The sequence below is a fragment of the Cinclus cinclus genome, chromosome 25, assembly GCF_963662255.1.
Source record: "Cinclus cinclus chromosome 25, bCinCin1.1, whole genome shotgun sequence".
In the NCBI taxonomy this organism is placed as follows: domain Eukaryota; kingdom Metazoa; phylum Chordata; class Aves; order Passeriformes; family Cinclidae; genus Cinclus; species Cinclus cinclus.
In genome coordinates this window covers 1,798,702-1,813,272 of record NC_085070.1, presented here as the reverse complement: position 1 = coordinate 1,813,272, position 14,571 = coordinate 1,798,702, and the positions used below count along the sequence as shown (strand labels likewise).

The window sequence follows — 14,571 nt, the reverse complement described above, 5'->3', positions numbered from 1 at the left end:
TTTGTTTAGTTATTATGCTTCATAATAATTTATGATATTTCTATGGATTAATCAATGCTCATAAAGTACCTGGGGAATGACTGGAATATAAAACAGGGACATTTTAGCAGAAGTTTGAAGAGCAATGTAACGGTGACTCTGCGAGGTTCAAAGGCACTGGGAACTGGGATTCTGGAAGAGTCATGGTGGCCACTGCCACCCAACAAGAATAAAAAAAGTAGATGCAGCAATTGCTGCAAGAGCTTCCTGTGTGACAAATCCTTTCTGCAGGAAAAGACAGTGGGTTTTGGATGTATAGAAATACAAAGCTCCTGCTTTTCTCTTGCAGCTTCACTGAAGGTGCTCCCCGCATGCATGCCATCTAAGATGTTCCAGAGATCAAAGCAGAAGCAGAATTTTGTCCTGGGTGGGAACAAGAACCCAGCATATCCTTAGAGGTGAAGCCCCTCACAATGAGCTTGCTAAAGAGGAAGAAGAGAAGGTGAGGGAACTGCTCACCTTCAGTCATCCTGCGGTACTTCTCCTTGTACATGAACCCCAGTACTAGGCAGCATCCTCTTCCTGGGAGCCCCAGTTCTGCAAGAGAAGAGAGTGTGGGGTTAGACTGGGCTGGGGACAACAGCAGGCACCTGGGGCTGCTGCAGGGAGCAAATCCTGCTGGAGACACCCTTCAGGAAAAGAGCCAGGAAGGTGGGCAGGCAACTGAAGTCTTTGGCCAGCCTCACAGAGCTGAGCTTGGCTGGGCCCCAGGACAGTGCATCTAGAGACAGGAGGGTCAGCATCCCCTCCCTTGCCCGTCCTCAAGCACTCCTCTATTCCAAGTGAGGGAATGAGCTGCATCTTCCTCCACAGCAGCGTGTTGCAACAACAGGACTCTTTCATCCCTTTCTCCCTTAGTGGGCAGCAAAATGAAATGGGAAATGGCCCTCAGTAGGGAAGGTAATTCTGGCCTGAGGAATCTTGCTATTTAGAAGCAAGAAAGTGACCCTATGAGCAGGAGAGTGCCAGAGTCTGAGGAGGCACAGGCCTTTGATGCCTTGATTTGTTAATGGGGCTTTTTGACTCTTGGTAACAAACAGAGAGATCTGTGGGTTTTTCCAGAAGTAGGCTGTGAGCACAGGCGCTCTCCCCGTGTGCATCTCAGAGAGGCAGAGAGCTCTCGTTCTTCAAACAAATTCTCCTGTGTCACAGTGCAGAAAATTAAGGTACCATGTCCCCAGTGCTGCCTGCGGACCTGCAGAGCTCCTCGGGGGCTTCTGTGCTCTGCAGAGCCCCGCTGATCAAAGCCCCTTTGATGTTTACTTAATGTGGCTGTGGACTGTGCAGAGCCCCCTCTCCCGAGGAAGAGGAAGGGAAGTTGTGCTGCTCACAGGAAGGGAAGGTGGCGGAGCAGAGGCTGGAGAACGCAGCAGTGGCTGGAGAGCAGAGCAGGACCCGCCTGGCAAACTCGGCTTTCAGTGCCACGAGGCAAGCTTGGGGCTGAATGAGAGATCTGGATCGTGTCCAGAGGAAGAGGGAAGTGTGATGTGATGTGATGTGATGTGCAGGGAAGATCCCCAGATCCACATGGGTATAGACCCAGGTATAGAGGATCACTCCCTAACAGTGCTCGCTGCCATGGCATCCCAGCAGAGTGGTTACATCCTCCTCTTGTGCACTGTACGAGGCAGAACTCAAGCCTAAACCTAGAAAAGAACAGGCTTCTTTTGATGCCAGGACACTTAGGGTACATACAAGCCCAGTTAAAGCACTTCCTCTGGCATTATACAGGGCTCCACCTTGCAAGAAGCTCCTGGTCCTAAGGCCAGGGAGGAATCAGCATCTAACCTAAACAAATCGCGTAATCCCACTGAGGCTGATGCTCAGACAAAAGCAAATCTCTTGAAATAATCAGAGTAAACTGAAATTTAATTGCTCCCCTAAATCCGCCTTGTCCTGGAGGGAATGCCCTGGAGACAAACAGGCGTCTCTGGAATGTGACTCCACCTTTCATGATGTCTTTGGGGGTGCTTGTAACTCTCTCCTTGACCATAAAAAGTGGTGACTAACTCAAGTGAAGATGTCCAAAGATCAGGGCAGATGAATCAACCACCAGAACTCCCAGTGGTTTCGGGAATTAACGGGAAGGGGTAATGAGCAACCGTTGTCCACCTCTGATGGTGGAAACCAGTTCTCTTGCTCTCCAGGGCAGAGATAATGTGCTCCACCTCGGTCTGCACAAAGTGCACAACCACAAACACAGTAAATTATCCGCTTGCAGAGCGTTGGATGCCTCTGACTTCAAGGACACCCAGCTCAGCCCTGCCTGATAAGGAGAATCGATAAGACCTTGCTGACCCTGGGGGGGTTTCTGTGCAGGATGCTGTGAGAACACACACTCCATGTGCCTGGCAGAGCCCTGAGCCCACCCAGAGCCCCCAGGGCCGACTGCACAGAGCCAGCAAAGCAGGTGAGAGCCTTTATGTCTTTATTGATAGGAAAACAAAACCCCATCGATTGCTATTGAGCCTCCTATGAGCACCAAGGTATCAAAGCAATTAAAACAACACAATTAGATTAGTGCCAGACAAGGCAGCAGAGCCCACAGTGCAGCTGAGCAAGCCAGCACTGCTCTGACTCAGATGGGCACACAGGGACCTGCAGGTGGATGCTGGCTGGGTTTTCCTGAACACACACCTGGAGTGAGGGACCCTGCCACACCCTGCACGCACCATGAGCACAAACATCACGAAGATCATGGAATGCTTTGGGTGGGGATGGACCTTAAGGACCCTGCCATGGGCAGGGACACCTTCCACTGTCCCAGGATGCTCCAAGTCCCTTCCAGCCTGGGCCTGGGCACTGCCAGGGATCCAGGGGCAGGGCCTCCCCTCCCTCACAGGGAAGAATTCCTTCCCAATATCCCATCCATCCCTGCCCTCTGGCAGTGGAAGCCATTCCCTGTGTCCTGTCCCTCCATCCCTTGTCCCCAGTCCCTCTCCAGCTCTCCTGGAGCCCCTTTAAGCACTGGAAAGGGCTCTGAGGTGTCCCTGGAGTCTCCTCTTCTCCAGGTGAGCACCCCCAGCTGTCCCAGCCTGTCTCCAGAACAGAGGGGCTCCGGCCCTGGAGCATCTCCTGGTGCCTCCTCTGGTCTCACTCCAGCAGCTCCGTGTCCTTCCAACGATGGTGGCCCCAGAGCAGCCTGAGCCAGGGCAGTGCTGGGGGCAGCAGGAGCTGAAGTGTCCTGGGACAATCCCACCACTCAGGTCCAGCACTCACCTTCCCCTTGCAGTGAGCAAAAAGCTCCCAAAAAGGGGGTTGTGGGCAGGGGCTCCATCTCCAGGCAGTGGCTGTGCTGCCCAACAGGTCCCAGGTGCAGCTGAGCCCTCAGAGAGGGAGGGAGGCTCAGCTGAGCTGGATCCCAGGGAAATGTGGGCTCCTGCCTCTCTGGAGCCTGGCTCAGCAGGCTGCTGTGGGTGCCTGTCTCTCGTTTGCCTCCCCAGGGGGTGCTATAATTAACACTTATAAACCACTTTGATATCCCATGATGAAAGGAGCTGTACAAAAGCACTGCATTATAATAATTCATACCATAAATTTGTGAGAACATGCAAAAATCTTTATAGCTAAAGGCACCTTTAAATACTTGAGAGCGCCTTTAAAAGGTAAAATACTTCAAGACGACTCTGCTGCCTAAGGATGTCTCACCGTTTTGGCTTTTAGTGGCTACCTAAAGCTAAAAGAGTTAGGCAGATGCCCAGCATTTTAAATGTCTTGGCTTTAGGGCAGCTGCTGAGACACACCAAAACCAGAATGTTTTAACCCTTGCACGTCCTCATCTCCCCCAAATCAATCCCATCCATTTCCTTGTGATGACAATTGAATTTCCCAGCATGGCAAAAGTAGCTACAGCTGAAGTTGATCATCCCATGCAGTGAGATGAAGTGGGAGCTGTGTGGTTGGAAACCACACAGTAGAACCATGGCTTTGACCCTCTCAGAAGTACCTGCATTAATTTACCCCCAAACTGGCAGCAGAGCCACTCACTGGGCAAAGCAGGGGCAACTTCAAACCACAAATCACCAGTGACAATGAAGCAAAAACCAATTAAAAAAACCAAAACCTTGGAGTCTTTGAGAAAGGGATCCTCAGCCTGAGACACAGAGGGGAAAGATATTTAGGAAGAAAGATCTCTCTGTGCTGGCCCAAGCTATGGATTCCTCCTGCTTTTCCTCAGTTCTTTCATTGTATGGGATTTTTTTACTCAGTTTCAAGGCAATTCCTTCCCTCACCACTCAGGAAGGGAAGGAAATATCCGATCACCAGTTCACTAAAGGCTAAAGCTGCGAAGTTGTAATAAGGGTTTATTAACATAATCACAATATGTACTATTGTGTAGCTGTATCCCACCAGGAATGATAATAAACATTTAATAGCCCAATAATACCTGTTTAATAATTTTTCAGCTCACCCTGTCTAATTGCAAGTTTATTAAAGAACGATAAACATTATAATCGTTGTAAAGGCATAATTGCAATTCCATTGCTTATTTAATATTGAGCTAATGATATTACAACTAAGTTATATTTTCCCATACATATTAAATATCAATTAGCTGGTTTAAACTATTGATTTGTATTTAATTAACTACGCTATTATATACCAATTAAACTCTTATAAGAGAAGCAGAAACAGCTGGTCTCCTAAATTAAATTTTTAAAACTTTGTATTAACATAAATATCACGTTTCCATTTTGTCATGTTTTCCTTCTACAGTGATGGCAATTTGATACCTGTAAATAGGATAAATAAAAAGCAAGGATTTCTGATTGTGTGTTATATCCATGAGTTTAACTCTACTTTCTGGGATGGGGAATGGGCAACGTCCATGGCAGATATCCTACTGTCAGTGACACCGAAATGTGGGGACTGGGAAAGGCAGAGGGCTGGAAAAGCCTTGTCTCACCTGGGGATCCCAGAAGCAAAGAACTCAGCTGGCAGCTCTACCAAGAGCATGAAATTCCCCAAGGAAAGAAGTTCAACACCTTCCTAAGCTGGCCAGCACGGTGATAGCAGAGGATCCTACGTCACCAAACCTGAGAGATTTTGGTTGTTACACACTTTGATAGAGAAACCTCATCCCCCTGCTCAGAAGTTTCCTGTCCTGGAAACTGAAGTTTCCTGTTTCCTGGGTGCTTTCATAAAGCAGCAATATGGACAGAAAACCTGATCTCCCAAGGTTTTCCATGTTCTTGGCTTCACTGTGGCTAGGGATGCTGCACCCCAAAAGTTTGAAGAAATATGTGAAGGAGCGTTTTCTTTGTGTTTCATCATCTTGGTTTCCAGGCTCAGAACGATCCCAAACATCCCTGTGACCTCTTCTTCAGAAGTCCTTCTTCTTCTTCTGCCCTGGGCACCCATGGAGCACCTTTTCCTCCAGGTCCTCCTGCCATGAGTGCTGGGTTCAAGCTTCCTCCCTCGATGTTGTTTGCATCCATGAGCATTCCTGAGCCACCCAAACTCCTGCTGCAATTGGCAGAGAGCAAACAGATCCTTTGGCATGGAATTTCTATGAAGTTATTCTGTTAAGTCTGCAGAGCAATCTAAGATCTTCGGAGATGAAACAAGCCATGCAAATACACGTTGTTATTATTAAATCTGTGCTTGGTTAATTTACAAAAATGTATTAAAAAACCTAAGAGGCTTCCCAGATGAGAAAATGGGCACATTGCTGTTTGAAATATGAATGAAGCGGAGATCGGTGTTAAATGCTGGAGTGGTATTGTATTTTATTCTACAGTGCTCTGCAAAAAAGTTGCATTTATAAACCCATTTATTGTATTATGTACTCGCAAACCACCTTGTCATCCATTTATTGCACAAATAAAATCTTAAAAGCAGAGGATTAGTTGAGTGTGTCCCTGTGGGACCACAATCTGACTTTAAAGAATCCATCAATGAAAGAAAACAGATGGAGCAGAGATGTTTGCCAGCTCATTGCTCCGAGATGGAAAATACAGCTGGCTATTCTCCCACAGCCCACAGACCTGGGAAGAGAGAAGGACATCGGGCAGGGCTTGTGGAAAACTGTCCCCATTCAGGAGCCTGTTCTGGTAGAAGAATTTATCATTCCAGTCTCCTCTCCTATTGCTGTACAGGGTGAAGACCTTGGAGAGGCCACTCAACTCTGCCCGGTGAGAGAAAACTCCCAAAATTGGATCCCTGTGTAGAACCTCTGTTAAGACCTGAATTTGCCATAAACAAGGCTAGAGAGGCACCTATCTGCATTTAGGAACAGCAACAGCACAAAACAGTGCCAGGGCTGTTGTCCCTACCAGGAATTTCTGGTGCTGAAGGGTGAAGGATCTGGAGGATCCTTAAAACTTCTCTCTAACATTTCTTTTGGGTTAAAAACCATACTGGAAAGAGACAGGAAAGCTATTTTTTTTTTTTTTTTTTTCCCCTGATTTTTGCTGTGCCTCTTTCAACCCAGTAGAAAACCAGAGTCTCCATAACCCAGGAGGAAATTCTTTGGGACAAACAACTTTGGACAGGCACATGCCTTGAATACTGGAGTACACTGGAATCCAGCTCTCCAGGTGCTTTAAAAGGCATCAGCACTGGAAGCTTCAAGAGGAAGAGCAGAGAAACACACAGAAGGCAGCTCTTGCCAGGAACAAACTCTGCCCTGGTACCAGACAATTAAAAGTTGCTTCTTAGCAGGAAACACAACAGGCAGAAGGGGAAAGAAAGAAGAGGGATTTGTGCTGCTGAGCAAAGAGAATGGTATCCTTGTGTTCCCTGGCTAATGAAGGGGAAAGAGGCACCTCCAAGTTGTAACTCAGCACTGGAGTGTTTTGAAGAGGTTTTTTTCTCTAGTGGCAACACAGAGCCTTTGGTCCCTAAAGTTCAGAACGGAATCTGTCTGTATTCCCCACTCTCCTCCCCAGCCCTTCATGGCTGATGCACTTTTTCTGAACCTCTCACAAACATGTCCAATTTGGGGAGCATCTGACAAGTGAAGAAAAATCTTCACAAACCTCAAATCCAGACATTCTTTGGATTATTTATCTTCCTTTTCCTGAAGCTAAGAAATCTGATGGAACTCCAGTAGGAAAAATAATTCACCCCAGAGTCAGGTGGCTGTCGGTACTTGAACCTTTCCACACAAACAGCTTTCACAGCTTTGTGTGCACAGGCATGTGTTTACACTAGTAAAATTGTCCAAAATACTTTGCTAAGGCCTTGGGGCAGTGAGTTCCACAGCTTAACTACACCTCATGTGCAGGAAAAAGTATTTTTTCTGCATATCCTACTATAAAAGTCATAACTTCCACACAGGGTTTTATTTGAAAGAAAACCAAATAAAAGGCTATGTAGAAACAATCTCTTTTCTACACTACTGAATATCAAACCCACTCCTGTTTGCACTGCTGAGAGCTGGGTCAGGTACCCTACACAGTCAGGGAATTCCACATTATAGCAAAAACCACACCCAGGCATGGGAAAAGGCTGGCGGGGCTGCCCACAATCCCAAATTCAGTCAGTAGTCCCCTCTGACTCTGGGTTGCACCTGCTCCCTACATATACATATACATATACATATACATATACATATACATATACATATACATATACATATACATATACATATACATATACATATACCTATACCTATACCTATACCTATACCTATACCTATACCTATACATATACATACTCCCTCCATACTTCACTTCTGAAGGCTCCACTCTCGTGGGGTTGTTGTTTCCTTTCACAATCTCGCAGGATCAAGTGTAGCTCCAGCATTTTCCCCCAGTTCACATGAGTTTTAGAGGATTTTTCAAGAGCTGCTCTCCCAGCCCCTCTTGCTGCAGCCCTGGGGCTTGGCTCCTCCTTGTGAGATTCCTGTGCTGTTTATCCAGCCCCTGTTGCTGGCTCTGACCTGCACTTCAAGGGCTTCCCAGACAATGAATCTGCTCCACTACAGCTCATTGTACCTGCTGCTCCAGCCAAGTCTTCAAATGTTCTGTTCCAGTGCAGCGAGCTGCCACAGGAAAAGCTGAACAAGCCTTCCAAGGGAATTTAAATAAACAAGCACCTGTCCATGCATTCCCAGTCTCTCCTGGTGTTTCCATGAAACCAGGACACATCGACATCCACATCATCCCACCAGGAGGAGATCTGAACCGACAGGATTTGCTGATTCTGGGGAGGTAGCAGGACAGCCAGGGACAGGGCAGGACAGCCAGAGGCAGGGTAGGAAAACCAGGGACATGGCAGGACAGACAGCAACAGGGCAGGACAGACAGGGACATGGCAGGACAGCCAGGGACAGGGCAGGACAGCCAGGGACAGGGCAGGACAGACAGGTGTTGGGCACATCTGTCTTGGCCTCACTGCGTTCACCAGGCTGTGCTCACCAGCCCACACAGATCCATGTGCTCCATGGAGCTCCTCCAGCCCCCAGGACACAGCCAGGGCAGGAGAGGGGAACAGGCAGTGTCCTTCACCCTGTCTCACTGCTCCGCCTCCTCCAGGAATTCCTCTGCTCAAGCCAAGGGTGGGGATGGCCCTGGGCTGTGTGTCCCTTCCCCACATGCTCTGCTTGGCAGCTCAGCCCTGGACTCGGGGACCTGCCTGGCAAGGGCTGTGGTGGCACTGAAGCCACGTTACTCCCTCCACCCACCTTCTTCCACCCCACCAAACCCAGGGGCTGCACATTCAATTCCAGACAGCAGAAAAGTGACCTCACTTTCCATGTATGAAACTCATCCCACCTTTCTACAGCACCTCTTTTGCTGAAAAAAAGCTCTCCAGGGAAATAAAATGCTTCAATGGGGACATGGCCCAGAGACTGGAAAAGCCCCAGAGTCTACAGCACAAGGGGTCTGTGTAAACTGGGGGGGGGGGCTGCAAGGGAAGGGGTGTTTGGAAGATGGGTTGAGCTGATCTAAAGCTTTGTTGAGCCTTCCTGCTCCATCTCCAGCGACCGGATCAGGATGTGCTCCTACAAACCTGGAGGGCATTCAACAGCAGGGATTGTGAGACTCTGAGAGGGTCTAAAGCCAGCTCAGAACAAAACTGACAGGGAGAAAGACTCAAAATCCACATATTTTGATTCCTTAAGAGTGCAGTGTTTTCTCTGAAGGACTGATTTCACTGGGGCTTCTCTTTTCACTGAAAAACCCTGCTCCATTCCTTGCTCCTGCTGAAGGACCCCTCCACATCCCACCCCAATCCAAGCAACATCAGCCACAGACACAGCACATTATCCTGGAGCCTGGTGGGAACATCTCATGGTGGAATAAATAACACTTCTTATGCTCCCCTGTCACTCAGAGAGCTACATTTACATGCAGGTCTACAGTTCCACACAACAGCAGGAGTGTCCATGCCTCACACCCTACCCAGAGCACCTTGTGAAAACAAACAAACAAGCAAACAAACAAACCCCTTAAGGTGAAAATCCAACAAAATAAACCAAAACAAGCTCAACTGGGAGGAGAACATGGCAATGGAAACACTTCGCAATAAACCCCGAAGTCCCCATGCTGCTCTGACAGATTGTGGATAAGCTGGAGAGAAAAATAATAAAAATAAACCCACAGAACCATAAAGGTCACATCTATAGGCGTGCTCTGGATCAACAATGGCTCCTCACAGCTCCCACCTTGGACGTGTTTCTGCCTAAGCCATCCTTCTTACACGGCTGGAAGATGGACAGCAGCACAGGGGAGCACAAACCTCTTCTGCCCCTGGAGATGTGCTGGGATCACAGCTTTCCTCTGCCTGACCTGTCACTGCCTTCAAGCCCATGTGCCCCAGATCCTCCTGCTCCCATCCAGAGAATCCCACTGCCCAGCTGCTCCAAAGGCTGCACGTGCTGGCCACCCCTAGAAGTGCCTGGCTCCTCCAAGCTGGGGGAGCTGTGGCCCTTCCCTCCCCTCTGGAGGCAGGGAAAGCACTGCAGCACCGTCCTTCTCTCCATGAACATACACAACAGCCCAGGCAGGGATCCCTGCTGTCCTCCTATTACTGGGAAATCACACTCCAGCCTCACAAGCTCCATTACTCCTGTGTATCGTATAATTAAATTCCATTTGCTGGTTACCTCACAGCACGGCTGCAATTCTTCTGCATCTGAGGCGTTTAAAAAATATTTCTGATCTTCAGCTTCTGTTTCATTTTTCCTCTCCTTGACAACTCTCAGGCATCTCTTTTAGCTGCCTTCCTGCCTGTGAGGTGGAAAGGGGCAGGAGACCTGCTGTGACCAGTCCATGCTGTGCTGTCTCCTCTCCAAGATGAAGGAGATCAGTGACGTGAATGTGTTATCTTAGGGCAGACCCATGGCACAGGTCAATCCCCATTTCCTCCTTAGATATCCAAACTTGAATTTCATCCCAGGAACTTGAATGGAAGCTGAGGTTCAGCTTGGGGGAACCTTATGGTGGTGTCTGCAAACCATCACAGACGAGTAAACTGGCCCAGGAAGAAGCAATTCCAGGTTAATCCCAGTTGGAGGTGCATTTGTTGCAGTTCCTGTTCCTCCCCTCTTGTTCAAACTTCCTGAAAGAGCTGTGGTGCTCAGTGGAAGGGACAGTGAGAATAGGTCCCAACCCTCCACCAAGGAACAAGGCACCAATTACAGGGAGGAGGAGAAATCCATAAGATTTAAAGGATTATCTCATCACCACATTTCTGTCCCTTTCTGCTTTGATTGAGGTATTGAGGTTTAAGTGCTCTGGCAGGGAAGGCTTTGGCCAGGCTCAGTAGGAGGATAAAGGAAAGTGAGTGGGCAAATCTCAGGCTGCGGGAGGCTGATTGCTGCCCTGTCCAGACCATGTTCCTTCCATGTCCCAGGGAGATCAGATTTGGTCCCAGCATGAGGAACAAATCCATCACCCAGGCCATGCAGGCATCCACAGCAGTGCCGCAGGCTGGGCTGCTTCAGCTCACCCTGCCTGGCTCCAGAGAGGACAACCAAAGACACTGAGCATCCATGACAACTTCAGGCTGCAGCATTCAGCCTAAATCTTTACTCCTGTGATATTCGTGTCTCATGACCACCCCTCTCCCCTTTTTGAGCATTTTCAGTTTCCTAATTGACCTGAAAAGTCACGATTTCTGACACCGGTCCCACTAGCTGGATCTTTATGCTGGAAACGCTTTGCTGTCAATGCTCAGCTGCCTCAGCTGCAATCACTGTAGTTCACACCATGTCAAACCCTGCTTCCACCTCTACAGGTACAATCAGCACAGGTGAGTGGTAGGAAGGTAAACCAGGGAAGATATGTATGAGGGAGGCACCATGTGGCACATGTGGCAGGGATCTCCCCCATGCAGCAGTGGGATCTCCCCATCCAGCAGCAGGGATCTCCCCATGCAGCAGCAGGGATCTCCCCATCCAGCAGCAGGGATCTCCCCATCCAGCAGCAGGGATCTCCCCATGCAGCAGTGGGATCTCCCCATGCAGCAGTGGGATCTCCCCATGCAGCAGCAGGGATCTCCCCATCCAGCAGTGGGATCTCCCCATCCAGCAGTGGGATCTCCCCATCCAGCAGTGGGATCTCCCCATGCAGCAGTGGGATCTCCCCATCCAGCAGTGGGATCTCCCCATCTAGCAGCAGGGATCTCCCCATGCAGCAGCAGGGATCTCCCCATGCAGCAGCAGAGATCTCCCCATCCAGCAGTGGGATCTCCCCATGCAGCAGCAGGGATCTCCCCCATGCAGCAGTGGGATCTCCCCATCTAGCAGCAGGGATCTCCCCATGCAGCAGCAGGGATCTCCCCATGCAGCAGTGGGATCTCCCCATCCAGCAGCAGGGATCTCCCCATCCAGCAGTGGGATCTCCCCATGCAGCAGTGGGATCTCCCCATCTAGCAGCAGGGATCTCCCCATGCAGCAGCAGGGATCTCCCCATGCAGCAGCAGGGATCTCCCCATGCAGCAGCAGTGGGATCTCCCCATCAAGCAGCAGGGATCTCCCCATCCAGCAGCAGAGATCTCCCCATGCAGCAGCAGGGATCTCCCCATGCAGCAGCAGGGATCTCCCCATGCAGCAGTGGGATCTCCCCATCCAGCAGTGGGATCTCCCCATGCAGCAGCAGGATCTCCCCATCCAGCAGCAGGGATCTCCCCATGCAGCAGTGGGATCTCCCCATGCAGCAGTGGGATCTCCCCATCCAGCAGTGGGATCTCCCCATCCAGCAGCAGGGATCTCCCCATGCAGCAGTGGGATCTCCCCATGCAGCAGCAGGGATCTCCCCATCCAGCAGTGGGATCTCCCCATGCAGCAGCAGGATCTCCCCATCCAGCAGTGGGATCTCCCCATGCAGCAGTGGGATCTCCCCATCCAGCAGTGGGATCTCCCCATGCAGCAGCAGGATCTCCCCATCCAGCAGTGGGATCTCCCCATGCAGCAGCAGGATCTCCCCATCCAGCAGTGGGATCTCCCCATGCAGCAGTGGGATCTCCCCATCCAGCAGCAGGGATCTCCCCATGCAGCAGCAGGATCTCCCCATCCAGCAGTGGGATCTCCCCATGCAGCAGTGGGATCTCCCCATGCAGCAGCAGGGATCTCCCCATGCAGCAGTGGGATCTCCCCATGCAGCAGCAGGATCTCCCCATCCAGCAGTGGGATCTCCCCATGCAGCAGCAGGATCTCCCCATCCAGCAGTGGGATCTCCCCATGCAGCAGTGGGATCTCCCCATCCAGCAGCAGGGATCTCCCCATGCAGCAGCAGGATCTCCCCATCCAGCAGTGGGATCTCCCCATGCAGCAGCAGGGATCTCCCCATGCAGCAGTGGGATCTCCCCATGCAGCAGCAGGGATCTCCCCATCCAGCAGTGGGATCTCCCCATGCAGCAGCAGGATCTCCCCATCCAGCAGTGGGATCTCCCCATGCAGCAGCAGGGATCTCCCCATCCAGCCATTCCCCTCCTCGTGACGTGCCCTGACCAAAATCAGCCTCCATTCAGGGCTGACTCGTGGCACTGATGCCTTCATGCACCTTCCCTGCTCCCTCCCTGCCAAACCCTATCACTGCACACAGCTCCTGCTGCCAGGGGGGCATTTTCCCAGCATTGGCCATAACTTGGATGATCTGTGGAAACAGCTCCCCTGCTTCCCCCAGCGCTGCTCCCAATCCCAATAAAAGTAATGGGATGAGATTGTCCAGCCCATTACTTTCAATGGCTTAGTTTCAGCCAGACAGCCTAAAGCTCTCATATCCTCCAAACAGCCAGCAGAGGAGCTCCAAAACTCCCCGTTTCATTAGCACATCGAGTATTCCAGCTTGCCAGGGTTTAATTGGAAAGAGAGCCAAACCTGCGTTAAGGTTTGCTAATTGCTGCAGGAGAGACACGAGCACTCCTTGCACCACTGATGATCATTTCCTTGCTCAGCAGTTTTGGGTTCTTCAAGGTGTGAGGTTTTATGAAAACAGTCCAAGTGAGTTAAAAAAAAAAAAAAAGGACAGATATAAGCAAACACAGCCACAGGAGAGGGACTTTATGGAGTGGTTGTGTGCTCCAAGATCCTGCTGGGTTTGCTACTGCTGGAGGGGAAATACAGTTGCAGGAGGATCTGCCAGGAAGAAACATTGGTCTTGCAAAAAGCCAAGTGAAAATCATATATTTAAGATGCATCACAGGAGCTGCAGTTTGAGTCTTTCTGATCTGTAAGTCCAATAATCCACTGAGGGCAGAGACAGGCCAAAAATCAAACCACTTCACTTCCAAGATAGTTTGATAATACAAGATGCTCAGAAAGTTGTGCAGCCAAACACTTTTCTTTGGGAGCCAGAGAAATCCCATTTCTGGTCTGATTTCTGACCTTGCCTTCTGCTCCAGGTTTATAAAAACCTGTCAGAACTTGACCATGTAAAGCCACGTGCCCTGTTACAGCCAGGGAAAGGACCTATTAGGGATGTACATAATGATGTAGCTGGGAGAGTGAAATAATGACATCTCAACAGCTGGCTAAAAGGAGAGGGAAGAGCTGAGTGGTTAAACCATAGAATGTCCTGAGTTAGAAAGGATCCACAAGGACTGAGTTGAACTCCTGGCTCTGCACAGGACACCCCAAGGATCCCACCAAGTGCCTGAGAGTGTTGACAAATGGTTAATAAAAATCTCCTCTGACCATAAAACACCAGGAAGCTGCTGGTGACACTCACAGCCAAATGCTGGAAGCTTCTAGCCCAGCCCAGACTTTTCTTGCCTCTGAGCTGAGCCAAGAGCAGATTGGGAAGTGCAGCTCTCCTGCACCAACCCCTGCAGGGTCTCTGGTGGCCCCAGGGGCTCAGGGCCATGCCCTGTTGTGATGTTGGGCCTTTCTGCTGATGCTCCAGCCCTGTCCAGTCCAGGACAGATGGTAATAAATTTTTCAGTGGCTGGTGCAGAGTGCAGCAATTGTGTGATTAGCATCTTTTTCTCCACTGCACATTTCATCTGTAAACTAAGATTAAATACCTGGGAAAAAAAAAAAACATGCAGGAAAAGAGAACTTTAGTATGTTTTCATGCAGAGCTCCAATGAGTGAGCAAACAGCTTGGATCCAAGGTTGGGGTGGTCTGTGGGGCAGGGAGC

At 49.9% G+C, this 14,571-nt stretch overlaps 1 protein-coding gene across 1 annotated transcript in view; it reads right to left on the bottom strand.

Moving 5' to 3' along the window:
• Nucleotides 1–12,482, bottom strand: part of KIRREL3 (kirre like nephrin family adhesion molecule 3) — a 138,808-nt gene extending 126,326 nt beyond the window's left edge. Inside the window, exons 1-3 of the mRNA XM_062508538.1 lie at nucleotides 12,231–12,482; nucleotides 2,093–2,213; nucleotides 499–576 (exon numbers count right to left, since the gene is read on the bottom strand). Coding sequence (XP_062364522.1) covers nucleotides 499–576; nucleotides 2,093–2,213; nucleotides 12,231–12,482 — 451 coding nt within the window. The remainder of the gene's footprint in view (nucleotides 1–498; nucleotides 577–2,092; nucleotides 2,214–12,230) is intronic.
• Between the last annotated feature and the right edge of the window lie 2,089 nt (nucleotides 12,483–14,571).